This window comes from Perna viridis, chromosome 2 (genome assembly GCF_037379345.1).
Source record: "Perna viridis isolate PV_CMFRI_1.1 ecotype Kerala chromosome 2, ASM3737934v1, whole genome shotgun sequence".
Taxonomy (NCBI): domain Eukaryota; kingdom Metazoa; phylum Mollusca; class Bivalvia; order Mytilida; family Mytilidae; genus Perna; species Perna viridis.
In genome coordinates, this window is record NC_142446.1 from 57,085,849 (window position 1) to 57,106,758 (window position 20,910).

The 20,910-nt window shown below is 38.7% G+C and overlaps 1 protein-coding gene across 1 annotated transcript; it reads right to left on the reverse strand.

Annotated features, from left to right (window-relative positions):
- Positions 1-10,082: 10,082 nt before the first annotated feature.
- On the reverse strand, positions 10,083-16,309 carry LOC148626190 (thyrostimulin beta-5 subunit-like). The gene is made up of 3 exons (XM_088569968.1): positions 16,070-16,309; positions 11,661-11,885; positions 10,083-11,074 (listed from the first exon to the last, which is right to left on the reverse strand). Exons 2-3 carry the CDS (start codon positions 11,868-11,870, stop codon positions 10,877-10,879), a joined length of 408 nt encoding a protein of 135 aa, XP_088426094.1. The 5' UTR covers positions 11,871-11,885; positions 16,070-16,309; the 3' UTR covers positions 10,083-10,876.
- Positions 16,310-20,910: the final 4,601 nt, after the last annotated feature.

Here is a 20,910-nt window from a genome sequence, read left to right on the forward strand (position 1 = left end):
ATTTACAGTAGGATTATCAAAATCATCTCTTTTGTCAAAAATTTTAGTGGGAAGGTTGCCATATTCTAGTGTAATATCGAGATGTTATCAGGATATCTAAAAGAATTATTGCAACAGATCATGAATTTAAGAAAATTTAAAGAGTTTAGCTATGCCATAGAGAGCCGGATGTATCAAAGGAACCATTTAATAAAAAAAGACAATTTTTCTTGAAAAGCTTTATGTGGCAGTGTTGTATCTGGGTACAAAAGTCAAAACTATCAACATAATCTTAATCATTTTTAAAGACATAAAGCCGATGTAATACCTAAATGATTTTTTTTAAAACAAATATAGTTTACAACATCTTTTTAATAGTGGTTAAAGTAGATGTTAATCTAACAATATTAGTAGTAGAACATTTGTTTGAAGACGAAATAAACGTGATTGATTGATTGACTGATTGATGTTTAACGCCCAAACAGCAGAATTAACATATGATGGATGATAAAATGACCCTGAAATGATAATGAAATGAAAAATGGGATTGGACACAAGGATAATATGGTCGACGTATTTCGATTATCACTAGGAAGAGGTTAGTAGGGTCGGGCAAGTAAGTATCCTGTAGCGAAGCAGATTTTTGTTTGTTTGTTTGTTGGGGTTTAACGTCCGAGCAGCAATATTTCAGTTATATTCAGACGATGAACATGAAATGGATGACAAAATGAACATGAAATGGTGATGAAATTAAAAAAGGGATGGGACACAAGGATAATGGGGTCGACAAATTTTGATTGCCACTGGAAATAGGGAGAGGTGGGTAGGGTCGAGCAATTTAGCCTCCTGTGGCGGAGCCCTATGGTTCCTACTCCGGCAGAATACCACCGTAGGGTTCTTTAACGTGCGAGGAACGTGGCATCTTTCCCAACACGGTGCACCACTATGGTTTGCGGTCAGGTTTTCCGTATTATAGCCTGACAACCCCAGCATGTAACAACCCAGGGGTACCCCATTCCACCACCTGGGGCACACATCAGAGGGTTATGAGCACTATTTAGTCGCCTTTTAAGACAAGGTTACCGCTGCTGCAGGCCTATTCTTTTAACACCCGGACCTGCACAGGGCTGTAAATAAGTTTGCATTACAATGTCGACATGATAGTTTGATGTAAACTTGTTGACTTCTAAATGTTGGAATAATGTAGATAAATTTTCAGCACAATGTTGACATGCTTATTTTTTTTAAGTGAACGCAATGAAAAGAAAGTCGACATGTTGAATTCCATGCCGATAATAAAGATACTCTTTTATTATTGAAGAATCTTTAAAATGTGTTGACCTTCGAAAATGCTATTGTGAACATGTTCCTCCTTAAGTATAAACCTGGTCGAGAACAATGTTTTACACTGTTTAACAGTGGCGGATCCAGAATTTTTTCATAAGTGGGACCAACTGACAGCTTAAGAGGGGCCCGCTTCGGTTATGCTTCAGAGCTTTTCTAATCACTTGGTGTCCGTTAACTATTAGAAAAAAACTTTTTCTTTGAAACTACTGGGCCAAATGAAAGTACAGTTGGCCTACATCATTCTTAGGGCAACATGTTTAAAAAAATGTATCCGATGAATTTTCCCATGAACCAAGATGGTAGCCATTGCTAAATAAAATAGAAATTTGTCATTTAAGGGCAATAACTCGTACAAGAATTCTAACAGTTTTGACGTATATATGAACAATTGGTAGAGTTTGTTATTCTGAGAATATTTTTTCCTTTCAGATTTTCTCTATTTATAATGGTTCAAAATTAAAAGACAAAACTTGCTTTTTACCCCCAAGTTCTACTTTTAGCTATGACAGCCCTGTTGGACTACTCGTACTGTTAAAAGAACAGACATACATGGTATGTGTCTTTGCTTTTCTATTGTTTTGGTTTTGTGTATCAAAATTTATGGCAACTAACAAAATGGTTATAGAATGTTTTCCAGAGTATTTTAGGTAAATTGATGTGAACATATCTGAACGAAAAAAGGGCGTACGGATCATGCGTCGTGTACTGGAAAGTTTAGGCATGAACTTCCACACTTCGTGTGTAACAAACACTGACATGTTTCAAGGTATGATTTAATGCTTATCCGCATGGGTCATAGTTTAAATATTGACATTGTATATCAGCAGAGATACATACATGTCTCTAATATCAGTATAGGTCACTCTTTTTACATTTTAGTCGAAAAAAAAATTTCTGGGAAATTTGGTTGATTATATAGGGAATCACTGAAGCATGACCAGAGCGGGTCCCCACTTATGAAAAATTCTGGATCCGCCACTGTTAAACAGTGTAGAACCTTTGTCCCGACAAGGTTTATACTTAGGAGGCATATGTTCGCGATGGCGTTTTCGAAGGTCAACACAATTTAAAGATTCTTCAATAATAAAATAGCATCTTTACTATCGGCACAGAATTCTACATGTCGACTTTCTTTTCATTATATTTACTTAAAAAAAAATAAGCATGTCGCCATTGTGCTGAAAATTTATCTACATTATTCCGACATTTAGAAGTCAACATATTTACATTAAATACTCATGCCGACATTGTAATACAAACTTGTTCACATGTAAAAGTCGTCATGATAATTGATTCCAGATTGCTGCACACAACATAACCCATGATTCCGACTTATTTGCAACAAAACAACTAAATTATTGGTGTACCATATACGCTTCCATACAGTTACAACACCCCGTTTGTCACCAGTGCAGTTCAACGGGGAAAGGAAACATCATACTGATGATGTTGCAATTGATGAGGTTTGACAACAAATATTGCATTTTGTGATATCGTCAACGTTGCTTTATCATAGCGGACATTTGCACTAATCACGTTTAAGCCCCGTGCAGGTCCGGGTGTTAAAAGAATGGGCCTGCAGCAGCGCTTAGCTTGTAAAAGGCGACTAAATAGTGCTCAGAACCCTTGCCGGGGGGCTAGGGCGCTCTGTCCACAGAGCAACTGGGATGTGTGCCCCAGGTGGTGGAATGGGGTTCCCCTGGCGTGTTAAATGCTGGGGTTGTCAGGCTATATTACGGAAAACCTGACCGCAAACCATAGTGGTGCACCGTGTTGGGAAAGATGCCACGTTCCTCGCACGTTAAAGAACCCTACTGTGGTATTCTCCCGGAGTAGGACCATAAGGCTCCGCCACAGGAGGCTAAATTGCTCGACCCTACCTGCCTCTCCCTATTTCCAGTGGCAATCAAAATTTGTCAACCCCATTGTCCTTGTGTCCCATCCCTTTTTCATTTCATCATCATTTCATGTTCATTTTATCATCAATTTCATGTTCATCGTCTGAATATAGCTGAAATATTGCTGCTCGGACGTTAAACCCCAACAAATAAACACGTTTAACAAATTAGCCGACCGAACTTACCTGCATAGGTACTAAAATAAGTAGTATTGACATTGATCAAATTTTTATTGAAAGGATATCCTTTGTGTTTGCAGGTTAGTAGATTGTATTGTAAGCCCAAATGAACCTTCATCACAGTTATTAAATGACTGCTTTACAACTGTTTAAAACTTGCTTTTATATCCTTCTGTTTAGTAAACGAACTCTTATTGACTTTTAATAAAGCAAAGATGTGGTCGATGAAGCTGTTTTGTTTTCCAAACATGTCAACAGCTAATGGCAGTCTTGTTGTGCAATGACTTTCAAAAGGAAGTAAAGGAAATTGCTGTCAAAGCGAAATGGTGGTCAATGACAGCACTAGGCAATAACGACACACCAAAGTAAGCTTTGAAAGAAGGAGGAAGTTCCTAGATATCTTGGAAACATTGAAATATAAACCGATTTTACTAAGAACACCTTTCCTGGTAAACGAAAAGATAGAATTGTTAAATTTATGCTTACACCAAATAGTTTCAACGAAGATTCAACGGAACAAAAAACAACCGATCTAAAACAGATGGCAATTCGCGATGGCTTAAGCTAAAAATATTAGCTATAGTAATACGGTTTTAATTAGAGATATATTTTTAAATTTAAATCGACATTTTACATGAATTACAAATATAACCTCAAGAGTATTTAAAAAAAGCGATTTCGCTGACTAAAACGAATTATTCCACTATATACCAACTAAAAGCAATAGATAAAAAAATAAACATATTTTAATTAGGATTTCCAATAAAAAAAAAAAGCGTCAATAGAAAATTTAAAATATTGAAACGATTACTCTAAATCGCATCAAATTCATCCCCCGGGGTTTATTACTCAAGTTCATGAGTTTAGACAACAATCAGGTATGTATCTTATGTATTTATCAATCTTGTAATTGAGAAATAATACTGTCTGTTTCCCCTGGTAAATCGGGATAGCAATATTTCGCACTGCCCCTCAGGCTTTAAGGGGAAATTGATAAATGATGGTAGAAGAAATGTACTCCACTGACAGGCAGATGTTTGGTTAGGCTTTCCAATATATCTTGTCAACACTTTATTTACAGACCATTAATCTGTCCCTAAAATTATTACACAACATTTTGTTTCTTTACAACATATATTGAATACATGTTTTCAGGAATGTATGAAAATCAGTATTGAAAGTTCCATTTTTTAATTAATTTATGAGCGATATATTTTGCGCTGTATGAATTTATAGTCCCTTTAAAAAATCAATACATGTAAAGCAGGTATAAAACAACAGTATATATTGTAGAGTATATCTTTCATGATTTTGCACTTATAATCTGACTGTTTTCATCTATCTCAGATTCGTATAAAGTCAAAATCTAGGACATTTGTTTCATAATATGTTGAAATATAGAAGTTACAAAACATTTCAAAATACATATAAGGATTTATTTAGGAAAGTTTTAAAGCTGCATTTAATGAATTACTTAACTTTTGGTGAATGACTTAAGTGGAACGTTTTATAACCAAACAAACCGAGTTATATTTATCAGAAAAAAGCCTACTTGCAGTGACACTTTACTATAAAAAGACGGCTTAAACGGATTTGTAAGTGCATTGTCCTTAGACGTACGTCGTCGATTGCAATAATCTGTCCCATTCAGAGAGTACACATTTTAACGCTACTGTTTAGGTGTTAGAAATAGAAAGATACGTACTTTTATACCAATGTTTATAAGTATTTCTATATTTTCTGGTTTTTCGACACTGTATGCGTCTATTCCTCATACTCTGTTGGAGTCCCGACTTAGAGACATTGTGCATCGTTGTTTTGCCAAGGGAGATGGTACACCTAGATACAAGTATATAGTGCTCGGTGGGCAGAGCGTCCTAGCCCCCGGCTAGGGTTCTGAGCACTATTAAGTCGCCTTTTACGACAAGCCTAGCGCTGCTGCAGGCCTATTTTTTGTGCTTTGTGGGAGGTAGTTCCAGATCATCTTCAAGGTATACAGAGGAGGATGGTTGCAGGGTGCTGGAGTTTTTGGTTTTCGGACCTGCACGGGGCTATAGTAAGCAAGAAAGTAGAGGAACCTTGAAATAGTACACATTACAAGGCATGGTGCAAAAGCAATAAACCAAAATGAACTCGTACAGGTCCGGGTGTTAAAAGAATAGGCCTGCAGCAGCGCTAAGCTTGTCGTAAAAGTCGACTAAATAGTGCTCAGAACCCTAGCCGGGGGCTAGGGCGCTCTGCCGACAGAGCAACTGGGATGTGTGCCCCAGGTGGTGGAATGGGGTAAACCTGGCGTGTTACATGCTGGGGTTGTCGGGCTATAATACGGAAAACCTGACCGCAAACCATAGTGGTGCAACGTGTTGGGAAAGATGCCACATTCCTCGCACGTTAAAGAACCCTACTGCGGTATTCTCCCGGAGTAGGAACCATAGGGCTCCGCCACAGGAGGCTAAATTGCCCGACCATACCCACCTCTCCCTATTTTCAGTGGCAATCAAAATTTGTCGACCCCATTGTCCTTGTGTCCCATCCCTTTTCCATTTCATCATCATTTCATGTTCATTTTTATCATCACTTTCATGTTCATCGTCTGAATATAGCTGAAATATTGCTGCTCGGACGTTAAACCCCAACAAACAAAAGCAAATATCCAAGCGTTATCCTGAAAAGAAATGTGTTACAGAAAAATACAACAGACGGGCCGTCAATGTGATTACTGAAGGTATGATTGAGAATACGCAGTTTTTCTACCACACACGTATCAAATTTCTTTTGGAATTGTCAGACAAAAACAAAGGGCTTTAATACTATTTATTTATTTTTTTCTTTTGCAAAGTGCACAAATTTTTGCTTCGTTAAAGAATTGAATTATGAATATACACATGGTGTTCTTCATTGAAATATTTTAGCAATGAAAGTGAATGAATAACGAAGACACAGAAAATAAAAGAATTCCCAACATGTTCATATTCCTAAATAAAAGAAAAGAATCTTCAGTGTCATTGGTCACGTAAATATGTCGCGAGAACACTTACTTTTAACAGATTTACACAATATATTCATTAGAGAGATACGAATCAACTATTGTTATCAATCAGGCATAAATGACAAAATGATGTTATTATTAATAGTACGACTCATTATATCGTTAATTTGAATCTAATTCTTTTTTAGTTATAATGGTTTTTTGACGAACTTAGTGAAGGTAAGAGAGAGATTATATACTCCGTAAGTTGATTGATTTCGATGAGTTTGCAGAATAGACATCACTTAAAATCGAAAAACTATTGCTTTTAGACATTATCTTGATAACTTCAACAAATGAGGAAAAGCACTATTGACTTTCCCATATTGAAACCTTAGGAAATGTCCCCGCCCACCAAACTTATTTTAGCTGGAATTTAAAAAAAAAATGCAAATATAGCAGTCTGCTCTATTTGGAATACTTTCATTCTGATTTAGTCAAAATATATTAAGAGAAAAGTAAGGGTTCTTAGTGAAAGGCAAGCTTAAACCACAAAACAAATAAAAAACAATTACATTGTTAAAATTATCATTGAAATATGAAAATTTTGGTTTCTTATTGTGAAATTACAATTGTTCGTGGGGTATCAAATTTTGTTGTTTTCGTGGGTAGGCTAGACCACATTTAGTTCCAACCGAAAGGAGATTCTCATTGATTTGTACACTGGAAACATAAAAACCACGAATTCAAGAATCCACGAACTTGTCTATCATCCTTAATCAAAGAAAATTAATACCAACGAATTGAAGTGGTGCTTTCGCAGTATTTTGCATTTATATGTTAATAAGGATATAGGGAATCATCGTTGCATCGGGAAATCTGGACTGGGACTTCACATTCCTCATGAAATGCATTAGTTTGTCTATAAACTCTATGTATATTCAACGAATTTGATAGTCTACTGAAATCAATGCACAATCAACTTTTAGTGCAACCAAGCTCTCTAATAAGAATATACAGCTGGAAAGATAAAATACGTCAAGCACATCATAAAAAACACAGAATCTCTAGAAAGAGTTGTGCGAGCCTTACAAAAGCCGCATTAACAGAGTTAATGGAACTGGAACCCCTCTGTGTTGCTAATTGAAGACAATATTCTTAATAGTAAATTATTGGATTTGTGGTTAAGTCTGAACAGCTTTCATGCACATTGCCTAGCTCTATCCAGAAAATTTGCGCAATTGCCACCGGTTTTGCCAAAACGAATGATCTAAAAGATGAATACATGGATCGAATAAATTGCTATTACAGGGAAATCATTTAAGTCATCTTAGTAGTTGAAAAGGAAGGTTATAAGCTTTCTGCATTTGTCTGGTTTTTTTTTTTTATAGTTGTAACCCCGTGCAGGTCCGGGTGTTAAAAGAATAGGTCTGCAGCAGCGCTAAGCTTGTCGTAAAAGGCGACTGAATAGTGCTCAGAAACCTAGCCGGGGGCTAGGCTACTGGGATGTGTGCCTCAGGTAGTGGAGTGGGGTACCACTGGCATATTACATGCTGGGGTTGTCAGGCTATAATACGGAAAACCTGACCGCAAACCATAGTGGTGCACCGTGTTGGGAAAGATGCCACGTTCCTCGCACGTTAAAGAACCCTGCTGTGGTATTCGATAGGAGTAGGAACCTTTGCGCTCCGCCACAGGAGGCTAAATTGCCCGACCTTACCCATCTCCCCCTTTTTCCAGTGGTAATCAAAATTTGTCGACCCTATTATCCTTGTGACCCATCCTTTCTTTTTTTCATTTTATGTTCATTTTATCATCCATTTCATGTTCATTGTCTGAATATAGCTGAAATATTGCTGCTCGGACGTTAAACCCCAACAAACAAACATTGACCTTGATTTTGGGTCGACGTTCTATTTTTGCATCAGCCTCCTACATACAAAAATTATAAAGTGTATCACTATTCCGATCCAGTGATGAAAAACCTTATTGAAAAAAAAATACGTCTATTAATAGTACAATTTTTCATTTTATCCATAAATTCTTATTGTGGTTTCTTTGCTTTTAGCCTCTTATGAAAAGGGGTGTTGTGAAAATGTTCTGGAAGATCATTTTACTCCCTTATCAGGTTTGAAGTTCAATATTATAGCATACTATTTGAGCGAAAACCCAGATCCGGGTGTCAAAAGAATAGGCCTGCAGCAGCGCTAAGCTTGTCGTAAAAGGCGTCTGGTTAGTGCTCAGAACCCTAGCCGGGGGCTAGGGCGCTTTGCCCACAGAGCAACTGGGATGTGTGCCCCAGGTGGTGGAATGGGGTACCCCTGGTATGTTACATGCTGGGGTTCCCGTGCAGGTCCGGGTGTTAAAAGAATAGGCCTGCAGCAGCGCCAAGCTTGTCGTAAAAGGCGACTAAATAGTGCTCAGAACCCTACCCGGGGCTAGGGCGCTCTGCCCACAGAGCAACTGGGATGTGTGCCCCAGGTGGTGGAATGGGGTACCCCTGGCGTGTTACATGCTGGGGTTGTCAGGCTATAATACGGAAAACCTGACCGCAAACCATAGTGGTGCACCATGTTGGGAAATATGCCACGTTAAAGAACCCTGCTGTGGTATTCGATAGGAGTAGGAACCTTTGCGCTCCGCCACAGGAGGCTAAATTGCCCGACCCTGCCCATCCCCCCCTTTTATTTTGTGGCAATCAAAATTTGACGACCCTATTATCCTTGTGCCCCATCCTCTTTTTTCATTTGCCCCGTGCAGGTCCGGGTGTTAAAAGAATAGGCCTGCAGCAGCGCTAAGCTTGTCGTATAAGGCGACTAAATAGTGCTCAGAAACCTAGCCGGGGGCTAGGCGCTCTGCCCACAGAGCAACTGGGATGTGTGCCCCAGGTGGTGGAATGGGGTACCCCTGGCGTGTTTCATGCTGGGGTTGTCAGGCTATAATACGGAAAACCTGACCGCAAACCATAGTGGTGCACCGTGTTGGGGAAGATGCCACGTTCCTCGCACGTTAAAGAACCCTACTGTGGTATTCTCCCGGAGGAGGAACCATAGGGCTCCGCCACAGGAGGCTAAATTGCCCGACCCTACTCACCTCTCCCTATTTCCAGTGGCAATCAAAATTTGTCGACCCCATTGTCCTTGTGTCCCATCCCTTTTTCATTTCATCATCATTTTTATCATCAATTTCATGTTCATCGTCTGAATATAGCTGAAATATTGCTGCTCGGACGTTAAACCCCAACAAACTTTTTTAATAGTAACTCGATAGGTAAAAATGTTTATATGGGTACTTTGGAACACTACTGTCCTGTCTGTCCACTCACTCTCCGATGACGAAAGAATGTGTAGCATATTTTTTTTTAATTTGTAATATATAACAGCGGCATCAGATTTTGTTGTATTTCCCAATTATTGAACAAAATTACTGTTTTTTTTTCTCAAACTTGCACACACAGGTTTTAAATTGTTAATGTCATTTGCTTGGTTACCGATCAACTTCGCAGAACGTTGAACTGCGATGATTATAACTAGTTTCTTTTTTTAACTTAAAAAGACATTAAAATGCCATCTTGATCAAGTAGCCGAATCAGCGGCGATGGACTATGTATTGATATGTATACACATCTTTGCTTATCTACGTGTATGCACAATTTACAATTCATCTGTTTTCCTTGTGTGTCTCTGTGTGTATGTAATAGAAAATGCATAATTCATTACAAAAATTTACTTTTATTTCATAACTGAAATAATAAATATAAAAGTTACATAGTAAAATATGAGATTCGGATCAGGACCTTACATTAAACCAACAGTACACTTTTTACATTTATACAGTTTTTAGATGTTTGACATTACCAAATGAATAATGTTACTTTATTTGAGATTTAAGAGAATCTCTGAGATTCAGAACAGGACATCGACTTGATGACATTTAAGGATATAATAAATTCGCCAATTTTAAACATTTCAAAGATAATCTTCTTAATCTTAAAGTCCTTATTAGAATCTGAAACTGTGTGAATATTTTTCAGCAAAATATAGAAATTAGTATTGATGCGTGATTTTGTACAAAAACAAATTCAGAAATATTTTTCAAACTCCTCTTTAAACATATTTTAATATTTTCGGATATTATAGTCTGATATTAGATTCATTCGATGAAAAAAGTTTCTCCACAAATGTGATTTCTTAAATTTCACTTGAGTTATTAACAAAATAACATTGCACATCACGATTATTTATGACATTATTTACGCCTCGAATGTTAACGTCTAAGATCTTGACAGCAGCACGTACTAGGCAGTTACAAACAGGAAAGTTGAGCCGACGTGAATTTCCTAGACTTCCAATTCAGATGTTTTATCAAAGGCTTAATCCACAGGAAATCCCACGAAAGTCATATTATTCTATATTAATGTATCTAAAGACTTACAAGAGAAATTTGTGAGAGGTGACGGCAGTGGTCTTTAGTTATAGCTGTCATAAACATTAGTAGTGATTCTCCTACCCTTCAAGGCCTTCACAGCTTGTTGTGTCACTACTACATGGCTTGCAGGAACAAAATGTAGCCTCGAACACCTCGTAATATGGATCTGGATGTGAGGGATGACAATGCTCTAATCTAACTATTTTTTTCCTCATTCCGCCATACGTACAAACTGTGTGGTGACTGATCATGTAAGGACTCTTATAATCGGCTATCTGAAAGAAGAAATATTGTAGAAGTAATTTAATAAAACAGATTTTGATGAGTCTATTACCGCTGTATTGCTAAACACATTATCTTACCGCTGTATAACGATGTGGGATTGTTAGGGGTACTACAAATTTCTTCATTAAATCACTCTAAAAGGCATAATCAATCTAACTTTCGTAAAATTTGTAATAAAAAATATTAATAGAGACTTTATGATTCAAGGTCTAGTAATGCTTGCATAATACATAATTATTTCTGTCAATTCAGACTCACTAGACTACAGTTTCATGGGCTATGTTTAGTTGCAGTACTGACTTCGATAATAAAAAATCTAATTACATAAAGTGCAAGTTTTTGACATTCTTACACATAAAAAATACTCCGCTAAAATGTTAAGTGAACTTAACTGTCAACATAATACTCTGTAAAGTACTTATGATAAAAGGAATTTGTTTGCCATTAGTGTTTGTTCAATATGGGATGTGGTTTTGTTTTGTCGTATTGCTACATTCGTGACCACTTTTTTCTTTTGTAATTGATTTTACCTTTTTAGGGGGAAGAGATCATGGCATGCAATTAGTTATACCATACCTCATTAGTATCACATCTGCCATAACATGTGTTAGCACTAACAATACCAGAACATGGTAACTCCACCCCTTCGATGGTAAAGTTCTTTACAACTTCAAAATTATACTGTCTTCTAAAACACCTCAATTCAGTGTAAGGGTTAAATGATGCTTCTATAGATTGTCTCAAGCATATGACAATGAAAGTTGAAATAATATATGTTACCGCCATGTACTCTGAAACCACCTGCAAGATTAAATTAACCTTATTTTTTCTTTGAAAACAAAATGTGATAGCCTTTTTATTACTTGCGGTAATCTAAAAGTGTTACCTGAATAACATGCACATAAATATCTACAGTAAATGAATAAACACCAAACAAAAGAAAAAAATAGTGTGGATAACGAACTACCTTAAATATAAAAAGTGGCTAAACAACAAGTTGAAGTTCTTACTTCATTTTTGCTGAAGAACTTATTAAGGTATGGCCCACACCTACCACCCCCTTGCATAACTGGAAATTAGAAATTTGATTTGGCACTTTTCTATTCTTTAGAATGTTAAATGTATGCTGTAGCATATTCAACCACACTTATATGCATATCATCATACAATGATTGAAAATATGTCCCCAATTTGGAAATCTGCGAATTTCTATCAAATATGCCGTAGTTGGCAATTTAAAAAAAAATATTTTAGAATTTTTTGAGTGACTCTTCCAAATTTTATCTAAATTATGATTTCAAAATGCCTCTTTGATAACCCCGTGCAGGTCCGGGTGTTAAAAGAATAGGCCTGCAGCAGCGCTAAGCTTGTCGTAAAAGGCGACTAAATAGTGCTCAGAAACCTAGCCGGGGGCTAGGCGCTCTGCCCACAGAGCAACTGGGATGTGTGCCCCAGGTGGTGGAATGGGGTACCCCTGGCGTGTTACATGCTGGGGTTGTCAGGCTATAATACGGAAAACCTGACCGCAAACCATAGTGGTGCACCGTGTTGGGAAAGATGCCACGTTCCTCGCACGTTAAAGAACCCTGCTGTGGTATTCGATAGTAGGAACCTTTGCGCTCCGCCACAGGAGGCTAAATTGCCCGACCTTACCCATCCCCCTTTTTCCAGTGGCAATCAAAATTTGTCGACCCTATTATCCTTGTGACCCATCCTCTTTTTTAATTTCATGTTCATTTTATCATCCATTTCATGTTCATTGTCTGAATATAGCTGAAATATTGCTGCTCGGATGTTAAACCCCAACAAACAAACAAAAAAGCCTCTTTGATAGAAGTCAAAGTCAGTTTTTATATATCCCCGGATCTGCTGCTGCAGGTGTTATCCACAGATTTGTAACAAATTTTCTGGTTGGTTGGTTCTTTTAGACCAAACCAGGTTATTTTTGTATAACCTAGCATGGTTCTGTGACGTCAGAATGTCAATTTCTCAATCAGCTGGTAATGATTGATGATTTGATTGTTGGGGTTTAACGCCCGAGCAGCAATATTTCATCTATATTCAGACGATGAACATGAAGTGATAATGAAATGAAAAATAAGATGGGACACACGGATAATAGGGTCGCCTAAATTTTGATTGCCACAAGAAAAAGGGAGGGATGGGTAGGGTCGGGCAATTAAGCCTCTCCTGTGGCCGAGTCTATGGTTCCTACTCCGGGAGAATACCACAGTAGGGTTCTTTAACGTGCGAGGAACGTGGCATCTTTCCCAACACGGTGCACCACTATGGTTTGTGGTCAGGTTTTCGGTATTATAGCCTGACAACCCCAGCATGTAACACACCAAGGGTACCATTCCACCACCTGGGGCACACAACCCAGTTGCTCTGTGGGCAGAGCGCCCTAGCCCCCGGCTAGGATTCTGAGCACTCTTTAGTCGCCTTTTACGACAAGCTTAGCGCTGCTGCAGGCCTATTCTTTTGACACCGGCTATAATACGGAAAACCTGACCGCAAACCATAGTGGTGCACCGTGTTGGGAAAGATGCCACGTTCCTCGCACGTTAAAGAACCCTGCTGTGGTATTCGATAGGAGTAGGAACCTTTGCGCTCCGCCACAGGAGGCTAAATTGCCCGACCTTACCCATCCCCCCCTTTTTCCAGTGGCAAACAAAATTTGTCGACCCTATTGCCCTTGTGTCCCATCCTTTTTTTTTTCATTTCATGTTCATTTTATCATCCATTTCATGTTCATCGTCTGAATATAGCTGAAATATTGCTGCTCGGACGTTAAACCCCAACAAACAAACAATCTTTTGACACCCGGACCTGCACTGGGCTATAAATATTCTTTGTGTGTGTTTTTGTTTAATTTTTTACTGATCGTCGTATTTAATATATAACTGTAATTTGAATGTTCTGTACTATTTTTTAAATGTAACAAGACTAAGGCTGCATAACAAGCATGATATCTCAGCTAAGTTCATAATGGGTAGAATTAAATCATTTTTAGTATACAGCTTCAGCATGATGTATAACTTTTGGATAGCTTGTACTTAATAAAAGTTGCAAAAACAAATCTTTTTTAAATTCACAATGGCATCATTTAAGTGTACCTAATGATGATGGCAAACGTATACTTCATACTTAAGTCAATTGCAGCGTTGAAGCTAACCTATTGGACACCCCGTGTAGGTCCGGGTGTTAAAAGAATAGGCCTGCAGCAGCGCTAAGCTTGTCGTAAAAGGCGACTAAATAGTGCTCAGAACCTTAGCCGGGGGCTAGGGCACTCTGCCCACAGAGCAACTGGGATGTGTGCCCCAGGTGGTGGAATGGGGTACCCCTGGTGTGTTACATGCTGGGGTTGTCAGGCTATAATACGGAAAACCTGACCGCAAACCATAGTGGTGCACAGTGTTGGGAAAGATGCCACGTTCCTCGCACGTTAAAAAACCCTACTGTGGTATTCTCCCGTAGGAACCATAGGGCTCCGCCACAGGAGGCTAAATTGCCCGACCCTACCCACCTCTCCCTATTTCCAGTGGCAATCAAAATTTGTCGACCCATTGTCCTTGTGTCCCATCCCTTTTTCATTTCATCATCATTTCATGTTCATTTTATCATCAATTTCATGTTCATCGTCTGCATATAGCTGAAATATTGCTGCTCGGACGTTAAACCCCAGCAAACAAACAAAAAAAACCCTACAAGACCACTAAAGATTATTAGGATTGAAAATCGCCAGAGAAGTTGTACAATGGAGATATCTAAAAAAAATTTAATTGTTTATTACATTAGAACAATTCAGTTACAAACAAAATTTGCAGCCCGTGCAGGTCCGGGTGTTAAAAGAATAGGCCTGCAACAGCGCTAAGCTTGTCGTAAATAGTGCTCAGAAACCTAGCCGGGGGCTAGGCGCTCTGCCCACAGAGCAACTGGGATGTGTGCCCCAGGTGGTGGAATGGGGTACCCCTGGCGTGTTACATGCTGGGGTTGTCAGGCTATAATACGGAAAACCTGACTGCAAACCATAGTGGTGCATCGTGTTGGGAAAGATGCCACGTTCCTCGCACGTTAAAGAACCCTGCTGTGGTATTCGATAGGAGTAGGAACCTTTGCGCTCCGCCACAGGAGGCTTAATTGCCCGACCTTACCCATCCCCCCTTTTTCCAGTGGCAATCAAAATTTGTCGACCCTATTATCCTTGTGTCCCATCCTTTTTTTCATTTCATGTTCATTTAATCATCCATTTCATGTTCATTGTCTGAATATAGCTGAAATATTGCTGCTCGGACGTTAAACCCCAGCAAACAAACAAAGTGTCGACTATAAGAAGACACATGAAAGAAACATAACTTGAAAAAGTAATCAAAGGGACCGAGATTCTAGCGGAAATCAAAAGAATGTAATCCTAGGACAAAGAGCAGACATGGAAAACAGACAAACACAACAAAGAAAATAAAATAACTAAAATAATACAAAGTTACAAAAGTAAATGAACAACTCGGACTCTACTAGAAACTGTGAGCATGGACCAGGTGCTCCGGTAGGGTAAGTGTCCTCTGCTTTTCTAAAAACATCCGCCAAAGTGCTAATTAAAAGTCAAGTCCGGGATAGAAAAAAAGAACTATGACACGTTGAAATATGATCGAATATAAATATTCCAAGCACGTTTGAGTTCGCATGGAATTAAAAAAAATTAAGAATATGTAATAAATATCAAATAGTCCAAAAAATCTGTATTGAGTAATGAACATAAAAAAAACGAAAAGATGAATGCTTGTACTAGAATCTGTAAATAATTGGATCATAATATTTCTTACAACTAATATGATGGACTAAAATGTTCATTATTAGCGTAATCAGTGTAACTTAAATAATAAAATTGCAGCAACGCGAAACAAGAATAGTAAACAATCTTATACAAAAACAGATAATAACACCAAATTATTGAAAATATAAGTTACAAAATGGACGCTACTCACCCGTTTTCTTCTTTTCAAATGACTTAAGATGTTACAGCATAAAGCGGACAAATTATTGGTAAACGAGTACTGCAATTATAGACAACGTTATCCATGTTAAGTTCCGTGACTTTACAATCCTACGTAAAACAAATCGATGAACACCACCCAGTTACACTTCCGACCCAGATACTTTTTCATTTATCTATAGCTAAGACTATTTGTGTAAAAGGAATCCTATATCACCACGAAAATAGTTATTTCAAAAGCCAAATGCTCTAATCGTGTAAATGTCATGTTTATCTTTAATCCACCCTAATCACTCCAAAGTCATGATGAGGACTTTGTTATTGTAAGGCTTGGCATTGTTGTAGCAAATTTATCTAATTAAACTATAAACAAACTCTTGTTCCCTTTAATGTTATGTAAAATATTTTGGCATTCATATATTTCATTTTTTTTTCTTTAAAAATGTTGGAATATTAAATTATAAATTTGTCTCTTGCAATCGATAAGAAGTATTGTTTAGCGTTATTGAGCTATAACTAACTACCTTTTCAAAGCAAAATCAAAAAATTCCCTTGTGTTTAAGTATTATTAAAATGCTTTTTTACAGAAAAGACTACTTTTTTTATATTTGAATATTCAGCCATTACCCTTGTAAATTAAAGATGAACATGAATGTCTTTTCTGAAAGCAGTTTTTCAAAGAAGATAAATGAAATTAATCACAGTATTTGGTGACAAACTTCGACCAGCAGTAGAAATTGTAGACATTTCATTGCGCTTTGTATTAATATTTATTATAGTTTTATTTTCTCAAATAGCTGAATTGTAGTCACAAGCCCACACGATATCAGTCTAGCTTTAAATCTTACCAACGAAAAGGGAGTGGAACAGGATAATGATTAAAAGAGAAATTACCCTAAAGAACAGTTAAAACATGAAAGGCAGTCCACGGGCCTTCCAGGACCAGTCAGAATTATTATTATTTTTTTCCGAAGTCTATCTTCTACTTTCCTCCTTTTCCTGAAAATGACCAAAATACGGGCACTATGAAATACGCACCACACTACAACCAAAACAAATAAAAAACAACAAATCTAAATTAGTAAATAAACAAATACTACAGGTTCCCGACAGACGCTAATGATGCAGTCGGAGTTCATTTAAAAAGTAGCAAGCATATTAAAAAATCATACTATAAACCTCAAAAAGTGTGTCGGTTAGCGACCCAAGACTGTATTTCACGATTACAAGGCAATTGAACGCATTTCCTCACTGCATAAAAATATGTTTTCGTTCCTGCCTACAACGCTTCAAACAACATTGTATGTATTTGTAAAACTCCACATTTCTTTAATTGACTTGACAAAGAATTGGGCATTGATAGTAACAACCCAGGTTATGCCATATACAAACGTACTGCTTTAAACAAAGATGAAATCCTAAACCCCAAGTCTTCATATCTTCTCTCAACATCGGCGTCGCTCGTGCAGGTCCGGGTGTTAAAAGAATAGGCCTGCAGCAGCGCTAAGCTTGTCGTAAAAGGCGACTAAATAGTGCACAGAAACCTAGCCTGGGGCTAGGCGCTCTGCCCATAGAGCAACTGGGATGTGTGCCCCAGGTGGTGGAATGGGGTACCCCTGGCGTGTTACATGCTGGGGTTGTCAGGCTATAATACGGAAAACCTGACCGCAAACCATAGTGGTGCACCGTGTTGGGAAAGATGCCACGTTCCTCGCACGTTAAAGAACCCTGCTGTGGTATTCGATAGGAGTAGGAACCTTTGCGCTCCGCCACAGGAGGCTAAATTGCCCGACCTTACCATCCCCCTTTTTTCCAGTGGCAATCAAAATTTGTCGACCCTATTATCCTTGTGTCCCATCCTTTTTTTTCATTTCATATTCATTTAATCATCCATTTCATGTTCATCGTCTGAATATAGCTGAAATATTGCTGCTCGGACGTTAAACCCCAACAAACAAACAAACATCAACATCGGCCCCGTGCAGGTCCTGGTGTTCAAAGAATAGGCCTGGAGCAGCGCTAAGCTTGTCGTAAAGGGCGACTAAATAGTGCTCAGAACCCTAGCCGGGGGCTAGGGCGCTCTGCTCACAGAGCAACTGGAATGTGTGCCCCAGGTGGTGGAATGGGGTACCCCTGGCGTGTTCCATGCTGGGGTTGTCAGGCTATAATACGGAAAACCTGGCCGCAAACCATAGTGGTGCACCGTGTTGGGAAAGATGTCACGTTCCTCGCACGTTAAAGAACCCTACTGTGGTATTCTCCCGGGCAATTTAGCCTCCTGTGGCGGAGCGCAAAGATTCCTAGTCATATCGAACACCACAGCAGGGTTCTTTCGTATTATAGCCAGACAATCCATGTAACACCCAGGGGTACCCATCTCAGTTGCTGTGTGGGCAGAGGCCCCGTGCAGGTCCGGGTGTTAAAAGAATAGGCCTGCAGCAGCGCTAAGCTTGTTGGGGTTTAACGTCCGAGCAGCAATATTTCAGCTATATTCAGACGATGAACATGAAACTGATGATAAAATGAACATGAAATGAAAAAAGGTGGGACACAAGGACAATGGGGTCGACAAACTTTGACTGCCACGAGATAAAATGGAGATATGGGCAGGGTCGGGCATTTTAGCCTCCTGTGGCGGAGCCCTATGGTTCCTACTCCTATCGAATACCACAGGAGGGTTCTTTAACGTACAAGGAAGGTGGCATCTTTCCCAAACACGGTGCACCACCGTATTATAGCCGGACAACCCCAGCATGTAATACGCCAAGGGTACCCCATTCCACCACATGGGGCACACATCCCAGTTGCTGTTGGCAGAGCGCCTAGACCCCCCCCCCCCCCGCTAGGTTCCTGAGCACTTTTTTGTCGCCTTTAACGACAAACTTAGCCCTGCTGCAGGCTTATTTTTTTGACACCCGGACCTGCATGTGGCTAGTCCGGTAATGACATATCTGTCTATTTTGTCAGCCTTATTTTGGACTTGAGATGATTATGGATCGGATTAGTGTTCGGTAATACAGTTGTTAGTCTTATCTGCATAATAAAAAATTTTATTTTCAACATTACTATATCAAATACCAATAAGAGGTGTTTGAACATGGTGATGTTCAAATGTCACATTCAACAATCTTTGTTACGAGAGTACAATACATATAAGTTAGATATAAATTCTTACTGTTCATTAAATCATGAACGTTTGTTTGTTTGTTTGTTGGGGTTTAACGTCCAAGCAGCAATATTTCAGCTATATTCAGACAATGAACATCAAATGGATGATAAAATGAACATGAAATGAAAAAAAAGGATGGGTCACAAGGATAATAGGGTCGACAAATTTTGATTGCCACTGGAAAAAGGGGGATGGGTAAGGTCGGGCAATTTAGCCTCCTGTGGCGGAGTGCAAAGGTTCCTACTCCTATCGAATACCACAGCAGGGTTCTTTAACGTGCGAGGAACGTGACATCTTTCCCAACACGGTGCACCACTATGGTTTGCGGTCAGGTTTTCCGTATTATAGCCTGACAACCCCAGCATGGAACACGCCAGGGGTACCCCATTCCACCACCTGGGGCACACATCCCAGTTGCTCTGTGGGCAGAGCGCCTAGCCCCCGGCTAGGTTTCTGAGCACTATTTAGTCGCCTTTTACGACAAGCTTAGCGCTGCTGCAGGCCTATTCTTTTAACACCCGGACCTGCACGGGGCCAAATCATGAACGTAAATAATATTTTGGTCTACTACTAAACTGATTTGAGATAAAACATTCCCTCGTTTTTTTTTTCAAAGCAGGGCGTGCAAAATATGACGCAGTATTCGTCCAGTGTTTTATTTTGGGTACAAACAAAAGCAAAAAACAAAAAATGGAAACAGTATCGGTTTTTCTATAAATGTTTATTTTTCAGTCCTTATTAGACGCTTGTATTTTAAAAGAAGAAATACTTCAAGTATATTGGACTTAAGTTCAAACCACAGCTTGTCCTAAAAATGTCTGCATTTGTGTTCTTTTGATAAAATTTTCGTTTTTGCTTAATTGTAAGCAAACAACAATCTTTACGTTTATGTCGAGCTTGAAATACATATAGAGGCACGCATTGATAGTTTTTGTAACACCAAGGGTACCCCATTCCACCACCTGGGACACACAACGCAGTTGCTCTCTGGGTAAAGCGCCCTAGCCCACGGCCAAGGTTCTGAGCACTATTTAGTCGCCTTTTACGACAAGCTTAGCGCTGCTGGCCTATTCTTTTGATACCCGGACCCACACGGGGCTTTAATTATAGAATCTGAAATAATAACGTAGACGTTAATTTTACCATTTTATCATCAGCGGCTGTTTACGTCATAATAGGTATTTTTCTTTTCGATTACGTTCATCAAGTTTCGCTATTATTTGTTATTTCATGCACAATGATAATAGAGAATATATAACCAAAAAAAATATGCTTAATACGTCAAAGAGGCAACAACTTCAAAGGGTTGAAAAATAACAGCTCAAGGCCATCCTTTGGTCTTCAAGGTTCTGAGCACTATTTAGTCGCCTTTTACGACAAGCTTAGCGCTGCTGCAGGCCTATTCTTTTAACACCCGGACCTGCCACACCACAGGGAATTCTGCAAATTGCTCCAAAACGACATTATGTGCATGATTAGCAAGTAAGACTACTTTTTGTGCACTTACCATAAAAATTGTTTGCTTGTTTTTACCTCCCGATAAACATGTCGCAATAAATTACATATTGACGACATTGAGAGGCCTCAAATGAGAACGGAGTCTTGTTTATTCAAATTATTCATTATGAAAAATAAATATATCTAGCTTAAAAATTAATGAATCA

Bases quoted from the DNA above. Each gene is read 5' to 3' on its own strand.
- LOC148626190 (XM_088569968.1), bottom strand. From the start codon at position 11,870: ATGGCGGTAACATATATTATTTCAACTTTCATTGTCATATGCTTGAGA. The intron at 11,075-11,660 runs GTATGGTATAAC...TTCTTCTTTCAG, and splicing joins GCAGATGTGATACTAATGAG to ATAGCCGATTATAAGAGTCC.